This window comes from Patagioenas fasciata, chromosome 29 (genome assembly GCF_037038585.1).
Source record: "Patagioenas fasciata isolate bPatFas1 chromosome 29, bPatFas1.hap1, whole genome shotgun sequence".
NCBI classification, from domain to species: domain Eukaryota; kingdom Metazoa; phylum Chordata; class Aves; order Columbiformes; family Columbidae; genus Patagioenas; species Patagioenas fasciata.
Window position 1 is genome coordinate 4,036,427 of NC_092548.1, and position 16,331 is coordinate 4,052,757.

Below are 16,331 nucleotides of genomic sequence, written 5' to 3' on the forward strand. Positions count from 1 at the left end.
AGCTCTCACAAACCCCAATCTTGCCGTTTCCTCAGCATCACTGCTTACAGGGCAGCCTCTCTTCCCCAAAAGCCCAGAGGGAAGCTGAAGGGATCAGGATCCTGTCCCCAGCCCAAGCAGATCAAGGTAAGATGGGAAGGAGCAGGCAGGCTGGGGGCTGCCCTTTGTCTCCCCAGTGCTGGCTCTGCTGGAGAGTCCCCTGCCCTGCTGTGAACTGTCACTGGGAACCAGGTGATGGAGGCTGGGGACATGGGAGGAATCTGATGAGACCCAAGTGAGCAGGTTAACCATGAGCAATGTGCCCTGTGGCCAAGAAGGTTGATGGTACCTGGGCTGCGTGAGTAGGAGTGTGGCCAGCAGGTCGAGGGAGGTGAATCCTCCCCCTCTGCTCTGCACTTGTGAGGCCCCATCTGAGTGGTGTGTCCAGTTCTGGGCACCCCAGTTTAAGAAGGACAAGGAATTACTGGGGAGAGCCCAGCGGTGGCTACCAAGATGCTGAGGGGTCTAGAGCATTTTTCTTCTGAGGAAAGGCTGAGAGAGCTGGGGCTGTTGAGCTGGAGAAGAGAAGCTGAGAGGGATCTGATCAATGGGATCAATATCTCAGGGTGGCTGTCAGAGGATGGACCAGACTCTGTTCAGTGGTGCCCAGCACCAGGGTGAGGGGCAACGGGTACAGACTGAAACACAGGAGGCTCCATCTGAACATGAGCAGAAACTTGTTTGCTGGGAGGTGCCAGAGCCTGGCCCAGGCTGCCCAGAGCGGGTGTGGAGTCTCCTTCTGTGAGACATTGAAACCCGCCTGGACCCACCTGTGTGATCTGCTCTGGGACCCTGCGTGAGCAGGGGGGTTGGACTGGGAGATCTCCAGAGGTCTCTTCAGCCCTCACCAGTCTGGGATTCTGTGAAATCCTGTACGGCCTCTTTTGCCCTAACACAGAGCTAGCTCACCCTCCATCTTCCAGTTGAGTGTTTCTTCTGCCTTCTTCAGCTTCAAGTTAATATCCCACAGCTGCTCCTGTATGAGAGGGTATTCGACCTCCAGGACTGTCTTCAGGACCTTGTTGTATCTGTTCACCATCAGCTCCAAGTTGGCCGCCAGCTGCCGGTATGACTCCTTGGAGGAATAGATTTCTGCTGCCGTGGGTGGGATGGCTCCCAGCCGGCTGCCAGACAGGTAGCTCAGCTCCCTCAGCACCGACACCAGCTGCAGAAACAAGGCAGAGAGCTGAATGTGAGACAATCCTCCCCATTCACCTGGCAGACACCCTCCCGTCAATTCTGGGGATCTTAGGGGGTTCCTGCTGTTTTATTCACAAAGCAGTACGCTCTGAGAAGGGCCTGGACACCTCCTAGTCCAGACCATCTCCCTCCCATTGATCTTTGCCTCTGATTTGCTTCCCAATCAAAGACATATAGCTCTGTTAACTACCCAGCCAGCAAACCCTGTGCAGCCTCTAAAAGCCATGATGATCTCTGGTCTTCTCAGCTATCCTCATCAATACAGTCTTTCAGCAATACTGTGCCTGCCGGAGGAGGCACAACCAAAAGCATCTTTGAGTTGTGATGGAACGGGATTGAGTGGGTTATTAAACTATAAACCCAAGTAGAAGTGAGTCCCTGCAACAAACGGAGCAGCAAGGTCTTCCAACGCAATATATCACTTCTAAGACAAAAAAAAAAAAATCTTTGCTCAGTTTAGTGGCTTGTGAGAGGGAAAATGCTCCTGAAACGGCACATTTTGGCTGGGTGACAGAAATTCAGTATATTGTATGGGCAATGGCAGGGGTGAGGAGTATCTACAATACTAAAGTGACTATGTCCACAATGACAAGAAGAGGAAAGAAAGACGGAGCGCAGAAGGGTGAAGGGAGCAGTTTGAGGAGGTGGATGGAAGAGGATGGGATGGGAGGAAGGGAAAAGCAGGGGATTGAGGGAGCAGGAGGCCAAGTGAGATAGAACCAAACTCCCCTCCCTTTTATGCACTGGAATGTCCGAGACATCCCCACCATGGTGTCAAGGATGTCTTACCCTCTTTCCCTCTCCTCCATGGAAGGTGAGCTCTGGAAGATTCTTTAATGTTGAAGGGTTGCAAATACATCCTCCCTTTAGGCAAAATGAGGTGCTCCTATCTGCTCTGAAGGGCATGAAGGGGCTGCTAAGCAGGCACCTGAGGACATGAGGCAGTCCTCAGTACGGAAAGCTGAGAGCAGCGCAGAAGCACTCAGAGACTGGAGCTGAGAACATGCTCAGCACGTCACAGGCTCCAAACCCTGGCACCAGGGTGAAGGGTGGAAAACATCCCCTGGGGCCATTTGCTTCCCACCTTAGCAAGGAGATTCCAAGGAGCTGGACAAATCCTTTGTCTGAGAGCCAAGCTGGAATGAGCTCTGGAACCTCAACACTTTTCTCTAACAGCAGCAAGTCCCAGGGAAAGGGGGAAGTGTTTGATGTTTTCCCAGGCCCCTGAGATTCAGCACCTCCGCAGCAAATGGCATTTCACATTTGAGAGGCCCCAGCTCTCATCAGGCCCCAGCACCTTTGAATCCACCTCTGCACTCTGCTGGCTTGGACCCTGCCTCTGCTTTGGGCAGGGGGATGGTCAGGCCTCCCTGTGCTGGAGAGGGCAGCCCTAGGGAACAGAGACCTACTGGAAGCCTCCTGCACCACAATTAAGGAAATCCAACAGCCACAACACTGAAGTAACAAAACAAACCTTTCCTGGGATTTTTATACCCTTTCAGGAAGCTCAGATTTCAGGTAAACATAACACGAACCCACGTCTGTAGGATGATGCTCCTACGCTCCCCACACCAGCGTCAAACCAACCTGCTCTGGAGATGTTGACACCAGTTAACATCTGGCTACTCACAGACTTTCTGGCTTTAATTACAATCTGCGCTGCTTAAACTGTAATCCTGATATTTTACCAGGAGACAGAGCCCACAAAGGGGATGGTTAATTCATGTCACCCATAACAGATGCTCCAGGGACCTCAGCAGAACAGATCTAGTAGCGATCCCACCAGACTTGCCATGCACGGTGGGGCACAGCTTGGAGACGTGCCCTCCAGCAGACAGGAAAGCTAGTTCTTACCTGGGGATCAAAATTAACTGTGATCAGTTTGGTTTCTGGATCTCGCCGGATAAGCGGTTGAGTAAGGTTGTACTGTGATTTTTCAGAGACTGTCTGGGACCAGTCTGCATAGAGCTTCTCCTGATACCTGCCGGAAAACAAACAAACAAATTAAAACATCCACCACGTAGCTGCCAAGCCCGCACACCAAGACATAGAACCAAATAAAAGCCAAGTCCACTTCTGAGGGCTGAAGAACATCAAGGAATATTTAAAACCCACCCACACCACCTCCATAAAGATCTTGGCTTCAAAGACAAACACCTGAAAACCAGTGACAGCATCAAGTCAGGAAAACAAAGATCCCCCAAGTACCATTCTTAGCAGAGGATTCAAATTTGGGGACAAACATTCAAAAGCTCAGAGCAATCAGTTCAGTTTTAGCATCAAACATTAAGATATTAAGTGAGGTGCAACGAATCCCACTCCCACTTGTGGAATACACACATTACAGCCACGGTAAGTACACTGTGAATGGGCACAAGTGGATTGAGACTTCTGGTCAGCTCAGGTTTTCTACCACAGCATCTCCTACATCCAAAAGAATCTCGTTCCAACATTTCTGCTGGGCTGCACAGCCCCTGTCCCTCCCATGCAAACTTCTCATTTCAAGATATCACAGAAAGACTGTGGTGTGTAGCAAAGGATTCCTCCTCCTCTCTCATCACAAAATTCCTTCTGGCTTAGAAAGAGACATTCTCAGGCCCTGGGCTTGCAAATGTGCTGAAAGGTGCTTTAGAGAAGGAGAAGGAAATGGCCTCAAGTTGCACCAGGGGAGGTTCAGACTGGATATTAGGAAACATTTCTTCCCCAAAGGGCTGTCGGGCATTGGAACAGGCTGCGAGGGCAGTGGTGGAGTCATCATCCCTGGAGGGGTGGACAGACGTGGAGACGAGGTTCTCAGGGACACGGGGCAGTGCCAGGGTTGTGTTAATGGATGGACATGAGGGTCTCTTCCAACCAAAACAATTCTATGATTCTATAAGGTTTGGCTTTTTTTCATATAGTCACAGTCATGCCTGAGCCACCACTTACCTGTCGAGCAGCTGGATCATTTCTTCATACTTCTCTATCACCCTTCTTCCTTCAGCAGAGTCCAAGCAGCTGGTGGCACAACAGACAAGCTCAGCGTTACATTTAGCCCTGTGAGGCTGCAGTCTCTATTTACCCCTTCCCAAAACCACCCACCACCTTGCAGGCAGAGCCTGGCTGGGGATCTTACATTCCAACCCCACCATATCGCCCAAAACCATTTCACTGCACAAAAGCTCTCCAAGCCCCAGTGCGCCCTTTTGCGGGTGTTTGCATGGCAACTGGCAAATGAGAACCACGTCCTGGGGGAAGAACAAGGGCCCAGAGCTGCTGGAGGAACACTGGTCTCCGTAACATACTCAATGCTCCGGTGTTTGCACAGAGCAGGGCAACCTCTGCTCACCAGCCACCACTTTCTGAGGTCAAAGAGGCGCAGAAAGAAGCAGAGTGTGGCTCCCGGCAGATGAAGCTCTTGGCGGTGCCCAATTCATGCCCCTCCAACCGAAGAGCAAAGGTGTCCCAGAGTGCGGGAGGCAGAGCCCTGGCCACGCTGCCAGGGCTGTACAGCCCAGGGAACAGCAGGCCAGAGGAATTCTTATCATGCTGTCTTTTCCCCACTGTTTCATCTACAATATCCAAGTTTTCCTCAAGATGGTTGTTGATTTTGGAGGACATATTGACAAAACTTGAATTAACTTAACCAAAAGCTGGAAAAAAGGAGCGCCTGAGCAGTCACCGCTGGGCAAGTGCTGAGAAACCTGCTGGAAGTAAACAAGTCCTCTGAGCAAATCCAAGTAAATCCCAGCAAAACCACTTTTGTTTCTCCTTTTTAATCCTTTTTCCCTTTCAACAGCATCATGTCACCACCGTTGCAGAGCATGTTATTAACTACTCTAAACAGAGGACAGAAAATCAGTGTGAAATGCAGATCTGGGTCCTTCATGGTGGACAAAAATTTGCCATTTAGGTTCAAATCAGACATGATAACTTGGGCTCTGTGCTGGGAACAGCCCAAGAGTTTGTTTCATTGCACCAATGTCTTTGCTGCTGCAGAATAACTGTGCACTTAAAGACACTTAATGGCAAGATACAGTGAGAGAAGGTTACAAACATGGTACAGTGACGGTCAAGTTATTTTGGTCAAGTACATTAAAAAAGTGGATCCATTTACACAGAATCCTGACCAGCACACGTGAAGCCATTCCTGTGAGCTACCAGGTGCAGTCCCTAGAACACCCTCAGTTGTCATAAGTCCAACACTGCCTTGCTTACAGAGCTCTTAAATGTTGTCTCATGTGGTGCCAGCTGTGAGTATGAGGCCATACTTCCCTGACACCATCCGTTATAACAAGCATTTGGGTGATAAATATACCAGCATTGGTTTCTTTCCTTGATCTTGGGAGATGGCTCCTTTGTTTAACGCTGAGAAAGTTTTCTTCTGCCCAACAAAATGCTCGTCTGCTCCCCAACATGCAAACCCAGCTCCATCGACCCATCTCAGCTGAGTCCAGCCCAGCACTTCTCTGCTATTCACAGTCTGGATGATGCCAGAACCAGGACTTGCAGCTGAGGAGGTCCTGGAGAACATGCTGAGTGGGATTGCAGCAGGAAAGGTTCTGATACCTCTTTCAATTGCAACCCGGGAACTATGTCTGAAAGCTGAATAGCCCACTGTGCCTCTTAATCGCTTCAAAACAAATCCAGTTAATGAGTTTCTTAAAAAAAATAATGATCACAAGGAAGCTGAAAAGCACCAGTGCAACCACTTCACACCTCTTTGACTAAGAATTATTTCAGCTATAACCATGGGATAATGTTCACCACAGAAAGAAAATCAGATTGATTACAGAGAAGATAGCAAGGTGGTCATAAAGCAACTTAGCTGGAACAGACACGCACAGATGTGGGATGTGCCTGAAGTGATCAAACGGCACCTGGATTCGCGCTCGCAGCTCCTGCGCCCAGCGCAGCGCTCCAGCCACCGGCGGCATGTTCTTGTGCACAGGGGGGGATCCTGGGGAGGGCACATTGGAACAGCGTTTGACTGAACACTGCACTTGTAACCCCAAAGATGCAACAACAGAACCTCATTTGCAGAAAACTGCTCTGATTTCCCAGCTTCCTTCCTTAAATCCAACATCTGCCACACTGATGTAGGTCTGTGACCAAGGCGAGTGCCTCTGGATCTTGAATAAGGAGCTGAGATCGAACGAGAAGCCCAGACTATGTCCAAACCTGAGCTGATGTGAGGTGTCCCTTGCCTGGGACACATTCCCCACCCCTCACAAACACTGACATAGGGATTTCTGACCAGGAGTTACTTCTGTCCGTCTTATCTAACAGCCACAGAACAATAACCACAAATTCACAGCAAATGATTCTCTCCATGATTCTCTCCAGTCCAGGACTTGTCTCGTTCCAGTATGATCTTTCTGAGGCAAGTAAATAGGTTATTGTTCAAAATGACACACTTGAATCCTCATAATCTGATAGAAATCCACCCATTCCCCCCTGTGCCAACAGTCACGGGGAATAATAAACTTGGAAAAGGCTGATTAAACCCTTGGTTACAAAGTCCCACTTGCATACTTTGCATTTTAAGCATTGTAAGGGAAACAAAATAAATTCATTCTGAGGAGCACATGAGCGGGTTTGCAGGTCCCATGGGGTGTTGGAGGCAGCACACAAATGTGGAGAGAAACCTCTTGTCACAGCCTCGCTGGGAGAAAAGCTCAGCATGTGTCTCCATTCCCAGTCACATATCATGCATACACATTTGAAAAAGGGCATTTTTACTCCTAACCAATTATTTGCTTTAATACTAAGAACAGAGCTTTCCCAGGCATTTCCATTGCCACTAGGAGCTACAGAGGCTGAAAACATCTGCAATTTGTAAAGTTTTGGGTTCCTTAGAAAAATAAATCATTTCCCCCCCAAATTAATCTCAATCAAACTCCCTGTAAAACCCATTTTACTCAGCACGTTCTACCTACCGAGCTTCAGCTCTGCCTGGATGTGCCGGGAGTAGATCAGCCTGGCGTGGTCCAGGGCCCTGCTGAACACGCTGATGAGGACGGAGTATTTGCCAGCAGCATCTGCAGCGACTACCGGTCGCTCCAAAAGGCTCCCGAACATGTCCAGCAGCTGTTGGGGTGAACACGCAGGAAAAGAAGAGGGGAAAAATTTACAACCCCGACTCCTGCAGAGAGATCAGCTGGGACCTTCCTCCCCAGCCCAGAGGCTTCAATACTGTCCGCACCGATGGGCACTTTGGAAAAAGGAAATTTGCTCCCTTTGTTACGGGGCCTCTCAGACTTTCTCTGGGGTTGGACCACATTCCAACTGTTGTTCTTCAAATGCTTCAAGATTTTCTATTTTTTTCAAAAAACTTACAAAGATAAACACTGTCACTTGCTAAAGTCTTTTCTACAAATGCTTGTATTGATTTTTTAAAAAAAATACCATTTATTATTTCTGCAAGATAGATTAATTGATAAATAAACCAGCTTTGTTTCTAGAAAACCTGTTTCCAAAACTGAAACAGATCCATGTATTAATAATATTAACAAATTGATACTAACAATATCAATTCTCACCAGGAAATCCTAGAAAAAGCATGATTTCCCCCAACTTGCAGAGAGAGACACAAATATATCTCCTGGCATCCAAAAGCTTTGTGAGGGACCCACCAGCCTGAGCATCCCAAACCAAGAGCAGCCCAAAAGCTACAAGTCCCACTGTCCCACCAGCAAACACCAGCCCCATGTGCCTGTGGCTCCAGCACTGCCTGGTCTCCTCAGCGTGATTCTCACCGAGCCGGGTGCCCTGATTTCCCTTTTAGGGAAGAGCAAGGGAGCGATAAACAAACCTTGAAGGCGTGGTCCAAGTTGGAGGCGTCATCAAAAGCCTGGATGAAAACGGTGCCCAGCCGACGGTCCATGTCTTCTACTTTCTGCTGGAAACCAAAGGCATCCTGCTCAAAGTCCTGCACAAAGGCAAAACACAAGCTGTGAGGCTGCAAGATGGCACTAGGAAGGTACCTGTAACTCCTCGATCCAGAGATGCCCTCTCTTATTCACCGTGAACTAAGCCACTCCTCTGGCCAATCTTCAGCCATCGCAACGTGGCAAAGTCCTCACGAAGCTTGAGAACATTTCTGTGCTGTCCCATGGCTGAGATGTTGGCCCTTTCTCTGGGAGGGACCCTTTGGTCCTGAGGGCTTTCCACAGCCCACATGGCACTATCTTCAGCCTACAGGCAAGATGGACTATTTCCACACCCTCTCCCCCACCACTTGGCCTGAAGACCACACCATCATCCAGAAAACCCACGGATGCACCTGCTGAGTCCCAAATCCAACCTACTTTCAAGTCAAAACAAGCCTGTGGTTCCATGGTGAGCTGGTTGTGAGTGAGGCAGTTTCAAAACACTCACACAGGTTGCCCAGAGAGGCTGTGGAGTCTCCACACTTGGACATAGGTAATCTTGGAGATATTTCACCTGACCAGTCACAGTCCTGCTCTAGCTGAGCCTGCTTTGAGCAGGGAAGGTGGACTGGGTGATCTCCAGAGGTCCTTTTCAAACTCAACAGTACTGGGTTTCTGTAATTTCCGTCATCTTCTTGCACTGCTTTTCTTGCTTCAACTGTAATAAATCCTTTGAACTTCAAGAGTAACATCTATATTTGTTTTCCTACACGTAAAAGAGTCCAAATCAAAGACTGAACTTGACAGTCCGTGACAGTCCTTCTGTTCTAGCTTGGACAAAACCACTAAAAATGAGGTCATGTGTCTCTTTTCCAAAGGACAAAGTGCAAGGAAATAGCTTTTACTATTGCTACTGCTGAGCTCCAGCAGATCCAGATGCCATGTTTTAGCTAAAAAAAACGGCTCCAGCAGTGGCAGAGGGTGCAAAACTAGAGCACTGAAAGAACAAACATGACTCAGAGTCACACAAATGGCCATGGGGTCACCAAACCCAAGCCACCTCCTGCAGAGCCACTGTCACCTCCCCTCTGTGCCTGCCCTGCTGAAGGAGGGGTGCTATGGAGCAAGCAGCTTTCCAGCAAGAAACACTGGGGACGTGCCACCCCCTGCAGAGATGTACTGGGAGCTGCAGGAAGCAAAGCACGAGCCACCCATCCCCACACCAGGCAGGTCCCAGAGGGCTGGGAATATTCCTTTAATTAAAGCACTACTGATAATAAAATAGAGCATCCTTGAATTCTGAGAGCCCCAGATGCCATGTGTTCATCTAGGCAGGAGCGAACACATCCCAGAGATGATCTGAGTTGGCCCTCATCAGGCAAACTACCTTGTTTTTCCAAAACTAAGACAGAGTCTTATATTAATTTTTGCTGCAAAAGATGCTTACTTTTTTACATGTATAGCTGCCTGGACCCTATTTAAATTGACTTTTTTATGAACTGTAACTAGGGCTAATTTTTTGAATAGGGTTCATATTTCAAGCATCCTGAAAAATCATGCTATAGCTTGTTTTTGGGGTAGGTCTTATTTTTGGGGAAACATGGTAAATACCAAGAGCAGGAAAGCAAAGAGATGTGGGTGTTGGTATAGCTCTTATACCTCAGCAAGCACCATGTACAGCAAAAGCTTGTGCATAACTCATGGAAATCCCAGTTTCCCAGCTGCACTGATCTAAGGTGCTGATCTAGCAAGGTACGTTAGATATAGACGTGCAAGAAGTCCCAAATCTCTGCAGGAAAGGCCAGCGGCTCCCTGTTCCCTCCAGTACCAGATCAGATCATAATGAAAGGAGGAAAGAGCTGGGAAGAAGATAGCAGGAAACTGCTGCTTTGGAAACATGCACATGTTCCTGATGTTCCCGCAAACTGGTCCCACCTACCGTGTTGGTCAGGTCAAGACAGTCATAGGTTCGCTCTGAAAACACCTTGTATGCCTCCTGGAATTCCTCATACATGTCCAGGACCTGCTGGCCCAGGGTCTTCCCTTTAATCCCACTGAATTCAATTTTCTCCAGCTTCATCAAGTCCAAGGAAGTTGCCAGGAGATCCTTCAAAGTCAACGGAGGGAGACACAGGTCATGATGTTGACAAAAGAAGATGACAACAGTTGTCACGACAGAGTTGCACTTGCTGAGGGACCTTCCCAAGCACAGCGCTGGTGCTCAGGCTGGGTGGCAGGGATGGGAAGGGGGGAGCCTGATCTGCCTGTCCTGAGCATCAGTGGCTGCTCATAACACGTCCCTGCCCAGTGAGACCTGCTGCAGCCACTAGAAATACCATGACAACTGTAAAATCGCTTTTAAGTGTATTTAAAGGACAGATCCAAAGCAGGATATGAGACTCTTATGTGTCATCCAGCATAGCTAAGAATCCCAATTTTATAGGTATTAACCAAGGACAGATTTCTAATATTTACAGGTACCCAAACTGTCCAAAGCTCCTGCGCAGTCAAACCTCCACGTGTCCAAGTGGGTGTTGCAGCACCTGCCCCGCTGGCCCTCTCTGCTGAGGTGGCACACGGGTCCTTCCCTTCCCTTCCCATCCTCTGCAGCCTGGCAGTGTCACCTCTTGGGAAAATGTCCCGCTCCCCCAGTGGTGGTGGCAGCACTGGGCAGCTCTGCTGCCATCCCACCTCATCTGTCTCCCTAGGTAGGGCCAAGTAAGGGCTGGTTGAACATCCATTGTCTCAGAGGACCAGGAGAAATGTGCACAGGAATGTACTGGTGGCCACTCTCTGCTTGCACTTGTCCTGGGGCCACCCGAGCAGGGCAGCAGGTTTTACCACAGACACGTAATATGAAACAGTGCAACGAACCAAAGGGAAGGGATCCTTCCCTCTTCACGTGCTCATGGGCTACCCATGCACCAGTGTAACTGCAGCTTTTATGAAAATTCGAAAACAAATGCACATATGCATTCATATTCACTTCGACACACCAGCACATCCGCTTGAACAAATACCTAGTAAGGCAAAAAAATAATGTGGAAATACCAGTTGTCCCTTGCTTTGTCTTGCAAGGTTGCTTGAAATGAAGTGATGAGGGGAAATTGAGACGGAGAGAGATGCAGCAGTTTTCCTCATTAACAGGCTGGTGTGCACTATGCTTTTAATTATTGTTTTACAGCTCACTCCGCAGGCTCTCCCTCTGACTCCAGATACTGCAGCTTCTACTGTCCCTGGAGTGTGGGACAGCCACGGAAGGAGGAAACAGACACTGGTCAAAGCGCACAGTGCCCCAGCTCAAAACCTCCCCACTGGCTTTTGTCTGCAGCCCATATCCACAGTGTGCCCATGGCATCCATGGAATCCCAGCAGTCAGTGCCCCAGAGCCTTTACAGGGTCCCAGTAAACCTGTCACCAACACTGTCCTCATGATAACCTGCAGTTATTCCTGTGTCTATTTATATTCCTCTCTACACTGACCAGCATAATTTGGTTTATTTCACATCAAACCCTACTGGAAACCATCATTATGAATACTTTTAAAATAGGCACCAGTCATGACAGTTTTCAACATAGTTAATTAAGGAACACATAAAAGTATATGGCACATTTAAAGCAGTAAAACTGCAAACACCAGCAACCTGTACACTGGCCATCCAACCCTACACACTGAGAACGCAGCAACAATCAACAAAGAAATTCATTTGGGATGTGTGTGGAGAGCAGATGAATGTGTGTGGTTAGCCACGTGAGAGATAACAGGTACATGCAAGGTCTGTACAAGAGGTACATACAGTATCTGTATAAGAGGTATATACAGTGTCTGTATAACAGGTACATATGGTGTCTGTATGTCTGTGGTCTCCAGACACAGCCATGTGGTAAGGAGAGCATAGGGAGCTCCCACATTCACACTCAGACCTGCTCTCTGCAGAACATCTCCTGTGGCTCAAGGAGCCCTTGGCCACACTGGGAGCTCAGGGATGACACCCCAATGTCCCTGCCTCAGGTGACAGATCTGGCAAACAGGGACACCCCTGAGCCACAGCACCCCAGTTTGATGGACTATGAGGATGCGAAGGGACAACCTGGTGAGGAACGTGTCCCTGCTCCTCCCCAGGCCCACGTGGCACAGCCAAGGGGATCCTGCCATCTGGCCTCTCCAAGACAGGCAGGACCCAGCTCTAGGGTGTCATAGAATCATAGAACCATTTCAGTTGCAAGAGACCCTTAAGATCATTGAGTCCAACCATAACCTAAATCTGTCTCTGATGGCACCAGGAGACCTGGGAGATTACATTGCTTTATTTACAGCTGTGCAAACCACACCTCCAGTAATCCTCCTTTTCTTGCCCCAACAGGAGCAAGGAGTCCAACGGGACTCCTGAGAGCAAAAAACACACCTATCAACCTGACCAGCTTACATATGCACTGAGCAGGACATAGTAAAACACAGTCTTAGACTCGCTGTAACAGGAGACCTAACAGCAAAAGAGTGGCCCCATTCCCTGGTATCAGGTGAAGCTATAGAAAGGAAAGATGCCAGCAAGTGATCTCCTGGCTACAGAGTTCTCCTGACGGTTTGCAATGTTTTTCAAGACCAGAGTCTCACCTCCACCATCTCCAGTCTCTTCAGGAAGGTGTCCAGCCTCGCAAACACCATCGTGGAGCTGACGTCCCACTCCCTCACTTCTTGGCCTGGTTCATAATACATGTGCAGTTTTTCCCTTCTCTCCTCAAATGCCTCTTTGAACATGTTCAGGATACCGAGCACCATTCGCACCTTGCCCAGGCTCTCCTCCATGTCCCCTTTCAGAAGGTCTTCTGGAGACAGGTACACCAGGGCCTGGAAGAGCAAAATCACACCTGAGAGGTCACTTCTGCCATCATGGAAAACAAGGACTTCTTGTGTTGAACACATTTGAACCTGTTTATTAAGTTAAATGTTGCCTAAAGAATCACTTTTCCAGGGAAGGACAATAGGAAGAAGGGGAGAGGGGACACAGGGGACTGCAAACACAGGCATCACAGCCACAGACCTGCTCAATGAGAAGGTTGCAGATCTCCTGGAGCAGCACCACTATCCGCACGGGCATGTTGTAGTGCTTGGAGGTGACCCAGATCAAACACACCACGTGGAGCAGGGGGAGCAGGAAAGGCTTCACCTCGCTGAACTCAACCCTCTCTACGTCTTCCGAGCGGCGCTTGAGGGGTGTCAGGTGCAGGTGAACGTCCTGAGCTTCAGTCAAAGCTGTGTTGAGAGACGTGAGAAGCGGTAAGAACCACCCAGCTGCGGTGTGCTGGGTTCCCAGCTAGGTGCTGGCCTCACCACATGGAAAAGTGCCTGGGAAAAGAAACTGTCCTGACAAGCACTGAGCACCCTCAGCCACCTGTGTGCTGCAGGTCACTCACTCGTGAACATCACTCACCTGCGGCAGTAACCAGAACAGAAATAAGCTGACGTGATGGCAGGGGACAGGGAGCTGGGACAGGGCTTCGTGGAGAGCCTGAGTCCACAACTGCTAAAAAGTCACACGGAATTTGCCCAACAGCACCAAAAATACAGTGCTGCCATGGCTGTGAGCCATGGCCTTGCTGTACAGCACGACAGGCTGTACAGCCTTGGCCTGAGCCCTTTTTAGCTCAGTTTTGGCTCAAGCAACTCCTTGTCCAGTGGGCAGATGACGACGGCCCCACCAGTCCTGACTGTAATAGAAAACCTGTCAACAGTAAAGCAACTGATGTCTGACTCGTCGAAAGCTTTAGCTTAGCTCTGTACAGCTGTGTGGTTTTACCCTGAAGAATTACCCCAGAGCGCAAGCATTAATAAAACCAGATCGTTGTGCAATTAAACCTGTGGACCAACAAGAAGTGACAGAAGTGCTTGAATGCATGCAAAAATAACCCCTAAGGCCCAAGACCAAGGAAGAAGAGACTCCCACTATCAGCATCACCCTCCCAGCAAATCCACCAACAGCAGCCACACCAGTACAATGCCAGGGAAAGGGGCAGAGACTTAAAAGCAGGTGCACACAAATCTGCACTGCGCTGTAATGGAAATTAACAATTATAGTCCAAATTATCCAATTAGGGTTAGTATCGCTGTAGCCGGATTAAAACCAAATATTTGTTGTATTTTGATTAAACCCTTAAAGTATTAATTAGTTTAACAATGAACCCTTGGCTCCTTATATAAGGGGTGTTTCTCCAGCCCATTTAAACTGCACAATGCAGAGTGTGACACAGATCCTTAAGAGATTCAATGTTTGCACGTGAAGTGGTGAAGAACAGTGTTTTCTGCCAGCACGTGCACAGCTAACACAGTCTAGATGGTTCCATTGTGCCAGAGAGCAGCTGGGTTGGACATGGATGTCCAGCTGTGTTGGTCTGCAGGGACAGACCAGCAGGACTACACTGTTTTTCACTACAGACAGGGATTTGCAATATTTCCTTGGGCTGCGCTCAACTCCCCTAAGCAAAGCAAAGCAAGGAAATTCGGGCTGCAGTGGCCAAAGCCTGAGAAGCAGCGCTCTAACACAGCAGTCTTAGGTACAAGATCTGTCCTCTTAGTCTGAACTCCCGTTCCTGCATAATAACACCAGAGGAGCTGGTGGAAGTTGAGGTGAGTCCTGTTAGAGTAATGCAAACACTTTATTACAGCAGAATAAATTCCCAAACCCATTCACCCTGAACTTTGGCAAGAGTCTGGCTCAACAGACCAGCGATGGAGCTTGTCCCAGCCTGGAAACAAAAGCCTAGACTCAAGCACAAGCAGCCCAGTCTCAATTCACAAACTAGAAAGATTTGGCTTGAAATCAGTCACACCAGGCCATGAAGAAAGGCCAGAAGCCAGCACTGTGGTAAAGTTGCCCCAGCATCTCACCTGCCTCAACATCCATTAGCATGGTTTTGAAGGCTGGGATGTAGCTGCTCTCAACTCTCTCCAGCAGCTCCATCATGTTCCTGACCTTCCTCGTTGTCAGCTGGTTGTAAATGCATTCCAGGTCATCACACCTACAGCAACCGAGACACAGAATCACAGAATCAGTTGGTTGGAAGAGACCCTCAAGATCATCGAGTCCAACCATAACCTAACCCCTGGCACTGCCCCGTGTCCCTGAGAATGTCATCTCTGTGACTGTTCAACCCCTCCAGGAATGGTGACTCCACCACTGCCCTGGGCAGCCTGTTCCAATGCTTCACAACCCCTTCTGGGAAGAAATGTTTCCTAATATCCAACCTCAGCCTCCCCTGGCGCAACTTGAGGCCGTTTCCTCTCATCCTGGCGCTTGTTCCTGGGGAGCAGAGCCCGACCCCCCCTGGCTCCAAGCTCCTTTCAGGCAGTTCAGAGATCAGAAGGTCTCCCCTCAGCTCCTGTTCTCCAGCTGAACCCCCCAGGTCCCTCAGCCACTCCCATCACACTTGTGCTCCAGCCCCTCACCAGCTCTATTCCCTTCTCTCAACTCACTCCACTACCTCAAGGTCTTTCTTGGCCTGAGGGGCCCAAAACTGATTTGAGGTTTGGCTTCCCCAGCGCTGAGTACAGTGGGACAGTCATTGCCCTGGGCCTGCTGGCCACACTGTTCTTGATGCACACCAGGATGCTGGTGGCCATGTTACCCACCTACACTGGGCCATCAGCTGTCCCCCAACATCATCTGTTTCCCCTGGGCCTGATTCAGGGCTTCCTCCAGCTACACATGGACTGTGGAAATGGGAGAAAGCTGCATGAGGCACAGACAAACCCTACAGGACAGAAAGTGCTGAGTTCAGCATGACAGCAGCTCTGCTACTGACAGAACATCGCTGAAAAAAAGCCATCGTGTTTCTGCAGGCATTAGCAACAGCTCTCCAGCCAGCAGGGCTTTGCCCCGAGTCAGCCTGAACCAGTACAGCACAAAGGTTTTCAAAGGGCAGGAGGAAATACCACTCCCAGGCTCCTGAGCATCTAAAGCCCCTCTGGCCCTGACAGATGAACAGCAGCCAGCTGAGATGCACCATTTCCAGACAGCCCCCAGCAGGTGTCCATCAGCAATTACTCCTGTGGATGGCTCCTAGTGAACAGTGACGAAAGAGTGCCCAGAGCGGGTGTGGAGTCTCCTTCTCTGAGACATTCGAACCCGCGTGGACCCACCTGTGTGATCTGCTCTGTGACCCTGCGTGAGCAGGGCTTGGACTGGGGGATCTGCAGAGGGCCCTTCAGCCCAACCAGCCTGGGATCCTGTAAAGGGCATTTCT

The 16,331-nt window shown here is 49.4% G+C and overlaps 1 protein-coding gene and 1 pseudogene across 1 annotated transcript; both read right to left on the reverse strand.

Moving 5' to 3' along the window:
- The window catches only part of LOC139825811 (dynein axonemal heavy chain 9-like), a 248,318-nt pseudogene that overhangs the window by 215,041 nt on the left and 16,946 nt on the right, over positions 1-16,331 (reverse strand).
- LOC139825447 (dynein axonemal heavy chain 9-like) lies at positions 811-6,474 on the reverse strand. The gene is made up of 4 exons (XM_071800216.1): positions 6,064-6,474; positions 4,168-4,236; positions 3,094-3,220; positions 811-1,204 (listed from the first exon to the last, which is right to left on the reverse strand). Exons 1-4 carry the CDS (start codon positions 6,153-6,155, stop codon positions 929-931), a joined length of 564 nt encoding a protein of 187 aa, XP_071656317.1. The 5' UTR covers positions 6,156-6,474; the 3' UTR covers positions 811-928.

Coding starts and splice junctions, on each gene's coding strand:
- LOC139825447 (XM_071800216.1), bottom strand. CDS start 6,155: ATGCCGCCGGTGGCTGGAGCGCTGCGCTGGGCGCAGGAGCTGCGAGCG. Junction 4,237..6,063: donor TTCAGGCACATCCCACATCT/GTGCGTGTCTGT, acceptor TTGTGCCACCAG/CTGCTTGGACTCTGCTGAAG. Junction 3,221..4,167: donor ATGATCCAGCTGCTCGACAG/GTAAGTGGTGGC, acceptor GTTTTCCGGCAG/GTATCAGGAGAAGCTCTATG.